Raw genomic sequence first — 10725 nt, 5'->3', positions numbered from 1 at the left:
GGAAAGTCAATATCAATCACAAAATTTTTAAATCAGCTTAGCTTGAGTTTGACATTTCAATTTCTTTCTTAATGATAAGGTAATCAGGAACACGATGAATATTAATTTCGTATATACTGTATATACTATGATAGTATATATTATGATAGATTTGGTGATGATTTTAATGTCATCCAATTCATCAGATGATGTAATTGCGTTTTACGAATCGCGACGTATCTCAAATTACATGGACGATATGCCAACCACAATACTAATTGCTATTAGTGGTATTGCTGTTATGACTGCATTTGGCATTGGTATTAATTAAAATTAATAATTTCAAACATATTTTTTCAAATACTCCTTAAATTCGCTAGCAATAAAGCATTAACCATTGATAATTAGTATTCAAAAATGATTCCCATATCGTATTCTTTATTTCGAAGAAATGTTCAGATTTATCTTCTAAAATGAAGCTTTCTCCCCTTTACATTAACAGTGACTGCATTTGGCATTGATACTAATAAAATTAATAATTTCAAAATCAGCAATGGCATCAGCTTTATATCGTCGTCGAAGGAAGCTTTGCGTATCATCAAAAGTTTACCGACAAGCAAAAAGCTCATTTTTTGCAACAGAAACAGAATCTCATACTTGGGATAATCTGTCATTTAGTTGTTCTGCTGCTGATTTTTCAATGTCAAAAATGCAAGTGAGTTCAGCATTCCACTGTTATTTTAATCATTTAATTTTTAAGTGAAATTGTCATTTCAGTTTTACAGGTATATTGAAATTAGTTTGATTGAATCCAGATTTTCGGAACACCTTTTTTTTTAATAAAAGCACAATTTAAAATTCAGAATAGAAATTGAGATTTGGATATAAAGTTAAAAAAAAAAACCACTGATAACATAATGGAGCAGACAAGATAAACGGGAAAATCTACCAAAAAGAACCAATATGATCGAGCAATTTATACATCTTATCCTTAGTGCTATCTGTGATATGATAGATCGGATAAGTGGCAGGTTGTTGCAGATCTTCCAGTAGTACGAAATATGACAAATGCTAATGATTATATTAAAATTACCTAGGAAAACAGATCAATTCAACATGATAACACTAAGAGAGAATACCGTTCAAATTATCCGCCAACAAACTGTCAACTTTAACAACTACAAAACTAAGCCCGGAATGTATTCATATCATTTCTTATATATTTTAATATGTTGCAAATATTTCAGTTTCAATCACTGGAATCATTGTCTGATGATTCATATATCAATAGTCTGGATGAAGCAATCAGTTATAAGGCATCAATTGTGCACAAGAAATCAATAAAGGATGCGTCACCAAAATCGGTCGCTAATACAACTATTTCAGAGCTTTCTGTTCACGCTAGTGACCGTTGAAATAATTCCATTCATTTTCTTTTTCAGTGATTTAAATTTCTTTTTCAGACTTTAAACAGTAGCACTTTTCGTTAAAAAAAAAAAATTTTAATATCAAATTGTGGTATTTAATAATTCTTTTGCATAATCATTCACGGGGAAAAGATATATTTTTATTGTTGCATATATTTGGAGCAAAGCTTCATCTCTCTTTCAGAGAAATGAGGAAAAAAATGTTGTGAAGATAAGTGGTTGAGCCACCTGACTACATCAATTAATTGTAATAATATATTTATGCATTCATAAAGAACTAGTCAAAATTCTGTAGGTATGAGGCGTATATTTATGTCCATTTGAACATGAAATGAATAAGCATGGACAGAAAATAGTAGTCCTGTAGAAGTTCTATCATCGTTTGAAATTGGAAGCAAATAAGTCTAGGAGCATCCCTACAAACATTAGTAATACTATGCCAGCATTTCTTTCTAGTTTGATATTTCGAAAACATTCGAAGGATTTACATATCTGCGCGATGTTCAAAAACTCGGAATAGTGATGCAGATACGAAACACATTCTAGTGTGTTTAATAGTTCTGTAATCTAATTTTTGGTTTCACTAGTGAGATTTTGAATTTTCCATCCAGTAACTCTATAAAGCATTTTTCTGAATAATAATCGTCACAGTTGACAAATAGTAACGAAAATAACTTGTTGTTATCTGGTTTATCCTATCACGATGTTCCACTTCCCATAGATTCCAGATTTTTGATCATGATTGACCCATCCTTGATATCAAAAGAAGAAAAAATCCCTAGATGAACTTCAGCATAACACAGTGTAAAATAAGTTGCTTGGCATCCATCATATTATATTGTCACCTAATTGTAATGAATAAACGATGATGCTGATCGAAGCTGCTGCGACATTAAAGTTATGTGGGGATTTCCTGCAAATTGTTGGCAGTAACAACTCGGAACACGTTGGCTAGTTTATCTAAACTAACAACATTTCGAATTTCACAGATCCGATTCCTAGAAATCACTGTACAGTATTCATACAATGACGTTTGTTTTACTTGACATTCCAGACCGCTTTGCACTTAAATAATTCTGAACACAATTAAACTAAGTATATTCATATACGCTGCCAAAGAATGCTTAAAGAGGTATTCTTCATTCCTTGTCAATGACGTCCTTTTAACTGAAAACTGGGAAGCAATCCAGAAGTGTTCGCCCGCGTTTTCTTTTCTTCCTCTATTTCATCCAGATATGGCTTAAGGTACCACGTTTCCTGAAAATTGGTAAACTAGCAACTATGAGTAAATGCATTAAGCAAATGAATGTACACCAAAAAAATATACCGATTCAACAGGTTTCCACTCAAACTGAGACAGCTAAGACAGATGTCATGAAAATGGAAAGAGTGCAATATGAAGTGATAGAATCCGCCGTTTACTACCAAATAACAGGGTAAACTTACATCTTCCCATCTCGTCCACTTTTCTTTTGGTAGCTGTTCACCATGAGATTTCATCGAATGTGCATGATAGAGTCGTATTTTACGTTCATCAAAAAGCCACGGCTCCTTCAAGTTCAAACGACGTAGTGCCTCCTTCACTTCCGGAGCTGGTTCAAAACACTGATCGTGAAAGAGCAAACCTAAAATTTTCATGAGATTACAACAAATATTCAAAACTCTAACTTAGGCTGACTTCTAAAAAATTTAGTATTTCCTTCCGTCAAAATTCTATATATAGTTGATCTTTTAAAAATAAACGAAGGGTTTTTGATTCTTCCCGATTTAAAACAACAGCTATATGTAATCTGGTTATAACGAGAAAAAACTGAGTGAAGAATTTTGTATCAATAAAGAAAGAAACAGAACCATATCGTCTTCCACTCCAACCATAAGACCATAAATAATACCGCAAAATTTGTGCCAATTTCCCTGTAAAAAACAGCATCTGTTTAGTATTTTCCACTATCAACATTCTATATATTGTTGATGTGCATAAAATGTAAATAAATTATTACAAGTTAGTACAAAATAAAGCCTAATTTAGGAAGAGAAAAATCCTCCTGCGAATCAATAAAATGATCACGATGCTATGCATATATATTGGAAATAAACCAACGCAATATAAGTCTGTGTAATTTAAAATTCTTATTGGTGCATCTAACATCGTCCTGAAGTGCAGTTATTTGGAATTTCTAAACTACTCAACAGTAATAAATATGAGAGCAGTGAAATACCGTTGTATGTAAATTTGATGTTTTTGACAGCTGGCGAGACCTTATCCCAGCGAGCTAAGAAAGATGATTGCGACAGGGCGACCTAAAAAAATTTTCAGAGTTTGGTTGAAGAAAAACGTCATATCACGTAACATTTAATCAGTGAAGGAACAGAATAATAGAGTATATATTCCTGGAAGATTGGTGTCAGTTAAGATATACATGCTGAAGAGATGGGATGGCTCTTCGTTGGTCTGACCACCAAATAGATTAAATAATTTAGGATGACCATATCCAAAATTTCTTCCACCAGAGGACTAATTAACCAACACGGTTTAATAGTAATCATATCCAAAATCCTTCTTAATACATCGATGAGTTTGCAGGAAAAACAAATGAAAGCAAATTAAATACTGAAAACTGCATTATAGTGTTGTAAGTCATTATGATAATGATTACTGCCATGAAAATATTGCCATCATACATTATCGGTATTTCGGGACAAACAAACCTACTCAACTACCGCTACCCGCTAACAATGGATATAATCTACAAAAACACTACCTTTGCCAAAAGTGTTGTGCGTACCATCTGTTCGGGTCCTAATTCACACGATAACAATGCTGCAGAACTGTTCCCAGTGTTGATTTATTTTGAGGGAACTGGAAAGATATGCTAATATTGTTGGGAAGAAAAGACGAAGTAAATAAATCTACATATGCCGCGTTTCTTTCTCGATACTCTTGAAATTTTTCTATATAGTGCTTTAATTAAATCTAAGTAAACCACACCAGTCCATAAATTCATCCAAATCTGAATTTTATTCATGTCCTGTACTCATAACTTGTCTTGTACAGACAAGTATCATAAAAACACCCATCTCATTTTGCCCAAATCATGCACAAATAATCCAAAGGCAGTCCAGAAGTGACACATGAAAGTTGTTTGTGTTTCGCAAAAATTTCCCAGAACTCGTTAACTTCACAAAATTTAAACAAATTCATAAAATCTGTTTACTCCTGAATGATATAACAAAACAAAGAACATGCAACCACGACTACAACGCGACCAACGCCTGCATGTAAATAATCATACTAGAAAACGAAACTGGTCCAGCACGCTACAATCCCATTTATGTCACTTTGACTGGATCCACTATGTGTATAAACTTCCCCTCGCTTTTCAAAAATTTGAGAAGTAACAGTTCCAAATCTTAGTAAGTGATAGTAAAGGTAAACATTTACATTTATACTTCTCCATCCCGGGATTCCATCATTTCAATTAAATAAAAAGAAAGAAATAAAGGCCAAGCATTGCTATGCTTAAACTATTCATAACAGTACCATATATACAACAATTCTACAATAAATATCATTTGGGAAGACTGTTGTCTTCTGAATTAACAATGGAAACTGATAACAGCTGAAGCGAGTCTATTAATGTATGTGTCGAAATAGTCAAAACTTAAGGAGAGAGTTTTTGCTGTGGAATTATTCTGTCCCGTTTCCCGGCGCTGTATAAATGATTTACATGAATAATTCAATGATTTAGACGACATTCAGTCTGTTTGACGACGACTTAACTTCCATGCCAAGCGAAATCAAAGATCAAACCTGTCACAATATTGAAGGCGGAAGCTTTTCGGAATGCCTTGCTTTACACTACACGACGTGAAATAAACCGATCAGTATTTCACAATTGGCCGACGTTTGGTGAACTAATTGTATATGTCAGGATTGTGTCCCCTCTAATTGGGACGTATGTTGAGCTTTCGTCTGTTTAGCAGTATAGAAGTTATGCTTCGTTGGTACCATTAATTAACGTTGCACTTCTTTGATACCATAAACATACAGTAACTTTTCGCTTCTTAGTTGTTTTGCTCTATTGCTAGAAAATTTCTTTATTGGAAGTGCTTTTACCTTTTCAGTTTCTAATTTAATTCTTCCATTGTGACGAAAAATGTCGAAAAAAGACCGCCGCCGGGTATTTTTCGATGTAACAATTGATGGCAACCTTGCGGGTCGCATTGTAATTGAATTGTATAATGACATAGCACCACGGACGTGTAATAATTTCCTGATGCTTTGTACTGGTATGGCTGGTACTGGTAAAATTAGTGGCAAACCTTTGCACTATAAAGGATCAACATTTCATCGTGTCATCAAGAATTTCATGATTCAGGTTAAAATTTGTGCATAATATGACTAAAGTTGGTGCATGGACAGTTGCTATTGTTTTATGCATTTACCAAACAGCAGAACAATGTACGATGTCGTAATAAATTAGGAATATTCTGTTGAGAAAGATGAAAGATGTGATGAAAGGAATTTAATATTTAAACAAATGGATGCAACTTTTTTTTCCTCCAGGGAGGTGATTTTACGAAAGGTGACGGTACCGGTGGGGAATCAATTTATGGTGGTATGTTTGATGATGAGGAATTCGTCATGAAGCATGATGAACCGTTCCTTGTGTCAATGGCGAATAAAGGACCTAATACGAATGGCTCACAATTTTTCATTACTACAACACCTGCGCCACATCTCAATAATATCCATGTGGTATTTGGTAAGGTGAGTAACTGAAGGCGTACAGGATTGCACTGAACGATCATTCTGTTTATTTGCTATTTTCACATACGTCGCTGTACACAGACGTAAATATCATGTGATTTTTAGAAACCAGTGAGATTTTTTGGCATTCAACACAAAATAAATAATAAGATCTCCGTAGTTCCAATGTTTCTAATCTTGTTTTCATCCTATTTTTTGCAACTTTAATTGCTGTGACTTGCTATGACTTACTACTAGAGCATAGGAAAATTGTTTATCCTTCCTTTTTTATTTGAAATCGACAGATGAAACAATTTGGAATAAATTTTAGACGACATTTTTAGGTTGTTTCTGGACAAGAAGTTGTAACTAAAATCGAATATTTGAAAACTAATTCCAAGAATCGCCCACTAGCTGATGTTGTAATACTTAATTGTGGTGAACTTGTTCGACGGAAAAAGCGACAGCATTCTTCTAGATCAAGTGAATCGGTCAGGTAATGAAAGATCCATGTTTAGATAAAGTATATTCAACTGCTTATACATATTTATTTCTTAGTGGACTTTTATTTTCTGCTGAATTTAATATGTCTTTGAATTTGAACTGGAATGTGTTTCTTAATTTATTTATTTTTGAAGTTTCTTTTTTTTTCATTCCTGATACAACACATGGATTTGATTTGTAGTTCTTCTGCATCAGCTGAAAAAAGTCACAAGAAGACAAAAAAGGCAAAAATGAAAGAAAAGAAACGGAAAGAGAGTGATGAGGTGGAACATTTGGAAATTGGCACTGTTCCGGAAGCAGAACTTCAGCTATCAAGTGTAAAGCCAGAAGATCTGCCTGAAGAACCGGAACACCAAAATAAGTATCTTATGAGACGGTGAATGCTCACGCATTATTTGAAAAAGAAGTTTTTAGTTTTTTTTAGTATGACGGAAAATTACTTTATTTTGGTTTTTTTTTAGATCAAAAACACCGGAAAGTTCGAAAAAAGAAAAGAAAGAAAAACCACGGCAATCACCTCAGCGTTTTTCGCGTCGCGATATTGGTCAGCGTTTGAATCGTATGCGGAGAACACGAACTGGACACAAAATAAAGGTATCGTCACTCCATATTCAGTAACATTGTTCAGATGGTTCTTATTTAGTTGGTTTGCTTGAAATTTTACTTTTCTCTTCCTATGAGTTTTATATATCATGTTAAAGTTATTCCTCTTTATTTACCGGAACAGGTTACTTACTTTTAAATCTTCATGCTTATAAAAACTTTTGCAGTTTTCGCGAACGTCGAGCTTGAATTTTTTTGTTTTATAACTATAACCTGAGAAATTACAATCGTTCAGGGGCGCGGTGCACTTCGATTTCGAACTCCAGAGGGCAGTAGTGACCACGATGGAAGTCGTACTCCTCCTCATTGGAGACGTGAACAGGTTATTTTAGGATTTTATAACATCTTGTTCAGCGTAAATTATTTCTTTACAGTGGCGAAGAAATGTTTGAGTCAATTTTTGGAATTATACTTTTAACCATTGTTTGATGGTAATCTTCTGTGAAACGCTATAATTTTGAATTTTAAATCTCACTTCACATTCCGTAAGCTGTGGAATACATTTTGCCATACTGGAATGCTTTATGTTCAGCATTAATATGAAAGGACAATAGTTAATCAGCATTAATGTGGAAGTGCAATAATGAAATTTCTAGTAAACAGTTTTTGTAGGCGGTTTTTTTTCATGTTTAGAATCGTGTAATAACACTTGACGAATTACATCGCATGCAAGAGAAAAGGAAGGCGTATGAGCTTGAAGACCTTGAGAATCCGAAAAATGATGTCGATAAAGGAAAAGCTGATGTTTCATTAAATACATCGGAGAAAACTGAAAACAAGGAAGAAAGGTATCGCGGTAGATCCGAAAGGAAGGAAAATCGGCGTGAGCGAAGTAGGCACACAGGGGTAAACTTTGAAATTTAGCATTGATTTCATTTGTTCAAAAATTTTGAGAGAATAAGCTTTGTATGCTAAAATACTTAGCTTGAATTGTCACTGGTGCTTGAAAAATTTTTTAACGGGAATAAAATTTTGTAACAAGACGAGTAAGCAGTGTAAATTAGAAATATTTGTTTCATGGAACGAGTTCTGACCGACTGCCTTTTTTAGCGACGGTCACCAGAATATATAGCACAACATTTCACAAAGGAAAAGGCTCACCATAAAATTGATGAGACTGGGGATAATGAAGATGTGAAACGGACGAGAAAGGATCGACGAGGACGAGCAGTTGAAAAAGAGGAAGTCGAGGCTGTAAGTTCTGGAGTTTTTTAAAATTAATGTTACTAAATTGTGAAGTTCATGGGGTTTTAATATTGAAGGAAATTCCGTTGCTTAGGTTGTCGCAACTGAAGAGTGGGGATGAGCTATTGGGCTGAAAAAGAGGAAAACAAGAGAGCACGTCCCGTCTGATGTAAGCCTGGTAAGTGATGACTTGAATCTAAGTTGTTCACTTTGAAAAAATAAACTAAATTTAGAATGGTGAAAAAACTGATGCAGTAGATGAATTAAATTTGGATGAGCCAACAGTGGAAGTTACATTGGACAGTGCTGAAGATATTAGAGACAGCGATGATGAAGCCATCAGGATCCATTTATTGAAGGCAAAAGAAAGGGCAGAAGAGAAAGCGAAACATGGTGGGCTTACTTATTCAATATTCATTCACAAATGAGGGGCAGAAATGAAACTACTTAAAAAAAGACGGAACTAAAAACTATATATGTATATATATATATATATATATAAAGATAGTTTCACTTGATTGCTTCAATTTAAAAGGCCTGATTATCTAGTTGTGTTTTCCTGTCGGCACTTCTTTTACTTATACTGAGGTTGAATAGTATTTGTTTTTCTTTTCATTGATTGTGTGGGAAGAAAGGGTAAACTAAAGGACAATTAAACTTGATTTTTGTTTTTTTACAGAATCGAAGATGAGTGAAAAGATTGGTGATAATGAAGACCGCAATCGAAAAACGATTCCTGGCGAAAAACAGAAGGACAGTATTGAAAAAGGTGAACATCATCGAGAGCATAAAAATGATGAACGTGAAAAGCGAGATGGTGACGGACAAGATAGAAACCAAATTACAGAAGCCGATACAGGAAGTAAACGACATCGACGAGCAAGCGGTAACAAGGATCACAAGGGAACAGCAGAGCGAAAGCATAGGAGCCGAAGCGTCGAAGAAAATAGAAGACGGAGTGCTAGTCACGAGAAACTCAACGATTTAAAGCGAAATGAAACTTCAGGCCAAAAAAGTCAAATTGACAGTGAACGAACTGCAGAAACAAAAGCAAATCAGACCGATTCCAACAGGAATGATAATTCGAGGAAGTCAATGAACGGAAAGTTGCAGGAAGTTAGTTCAACTAATAAGGCGAATGAAGAAATTTCAAAGGAGAAAAGTTTGAAAACGGAGCCGACAAAACCAGAAGAAATCGAACAGCAGACAAACGAAGTTTCCAGAAAACGAAGAAGTGGCGAAAAGCCGAAAGAACTGAAACGGAGTGAAAGAAGTCGCAGTCGAAGACACCGAAGCAGGAGTAGTATTCGTAGGCGACGAAGTTCGAGCCGTCGTTCAAGATCACGTGATCGCCGCCCTAAGTAACCTTTTCCTATGCCCCATTAGTTAATTTGAATAAATTCTTCAGAATATAAAAGCAGAAATTGTATTTCAATGAATCGGAGGTTGATGATTTAAGGTCACGATCTCGATCGAGAGGTTATGCGCGTCGGTTTGAAGGGTGGTCTCGCACTCGCCGGCCAACTAGACGAGAATTGTACGATGAGCGCATGCGTCGGGAGCGTGAACGACGTCGAAGCTATGACAGGTATTCGGACAGAAGACGCACAAGAAGTCGAAGTGCTCGACGGGATAGTGATCGGGTTTGGTTTTTTATTTATCATGAGGAAAATGGAATTTGGTTTCTGTTTTACAAATAATTCATAATGTCTTATGATTAGGAGTTATTCTTGTACAAATCAAGATTATGTCTGGGGTATGCATCATCCATTTTTTCAAAATGTTCGGTTTCCTCATATAGTTATGGATCTTATCTAGTAACTGCTGTCAGTAAGGGCAGAATTATTTCAGTGCTGTAGAGATATATCTCAACATACTAAAATACTAATTTTGTGGCACCTCCAGCTATATTATGCAAGTAGAGTAGATATCAACTAAGATGAATAAATTCATCCATCATATTCTTGGATCCTATAAATCACAATTTCAGTACTCGAGGCGTAGCCGAAAACGTTCACCATCTTCTTCAAGTAGTAGCAGTGAAAGTTCATCAAGCGGTTCCCGGAGCACTACAAGTAGCAGGTTAAATTTTTGCTCGCTCCTTAGAATTAAAAANAAAAACTAATAGTACGAATGATTAGCGAGTAGTAGAGGAAGTAGTGGAACAGAATCTCTTCAGAAGAAAAGGATTAGAAGTGGGCAATGAATAAAATATAAGTGACGAAAGAGTGCGAACAACTATCAGGGAAACGTTAAAAATTAGAAAGACATGCTTTT

The 10725-nt window shown here is 34.9% G+C and overlaps 3 protein-coding genes across 3 annotated transcripts in view; 2 read left to right on the top strand and 1 right to left on the bottom strand.

Moving 5' to 3' along the window:
• Window positions 1–532: 532 nt before the first annotated feature.
• On the top strand, window positions 533–1394 carry LOAG_07394 (hypothetical protein; the record flags this gene model as incomplete). Its single annotated transcript, XM_003142927.1, has 2 exons — window positions 533–694; window positions 1227–1394. The coding sequence occupies 2 exons, from the start codon at window positions 533–535 to the stop codon at window positions 1392–1394; spliced, it is 330 nt and encodes a 109-aa protein (XP_003142975.1).
• Window positions 1395–2349: 955 nt separating this feature from the next.
• Window positions 2350–5274, bottom strand: LOAG_07393 (hypothetical protein). The gene is made up of 6 exons (XM_020447417.1): window positions 5218–5274; window positions 4169–4266; window positions 3626–3707; window positions 3258–3320; window positions 2853–3031; window positions 2350–2663 (listed from the first exon to the last, which is right to left on the bottom strand). The coding sequence occupies exons 2-6, from the start codon at window positions 4193–4195 to the stop codon at window positions 2556–2558; spliced, it is 459 nt and encodes a 152-aa protein (XP_020302349.1). The 5' UTR covers window positions 4196–4266; window positions 5218–5274; the 3' UTR covers window positions 2350–2555.
• A 251-nt stretch (window positions 5275–5525) lies between these two features.
• LOAG_07392 (cyclophilin) overlaps window positions 5526–10725 on the top strand; it is a 6195-nt gene continuing 995 nt past the window's right edge. The window contains exons 1-12 of the mRNA XM_020447416.1: window positions 5526–5785; window positions 5974–6177; window positions 6501–6652; window positions 6842–7036; window positions 7122–7254; window positions 7499–7585; window positions 7897–8109; window positions 8314–8457; window positions 8682–8841; window positions 9128–9809; window positions 9908–10091; window positions 10439–10530. Of these exons, the coding sequence (XP_020302348.1) occupies window positions 5564–5785; window positions 5974–6177; window positions 6501–6652; window positions 6842–7036; window positions 7122–7254; window positions 7499–7585; window positions 7897–8109; window positions 8314–8457; window positions 8682–8841; window positions 9128–9809; window positions 9908–10091; window positions 10439–10530 (2468 nt within the window). The 5' untranslated portion in view covers window positions 5526–5563. The remainder of the gene's footprint in view (window positions 5786–5973; window positions 6178–6500; window positions 6653–6841; window positions 7037–7121; window positions 7255–7498; window positions 7586–7896; window positions 8110–8313; window positions 8458–8681; window positions 8842–9127; window positions 9810–9907; window positions 10092–10438; window positions 10531–10725) is intronic.

The sequence above is a fragment of the Loa loa genome (assembly GCF_000183805.2).
Source record: "Loa loa unplaced genomic scaffold supercont3.319, whole genome shotgun sequence".
NCBI lineage: Eukaryota > Metazoa > Nematoda > Chromadorea > Rhabditida > Onchocercidae > Loa > Loa loa.
Note: the sequence above shows the minus strand (reverse complement) of the source record. Positions and strands in the feature narration are given on the sequence as shown.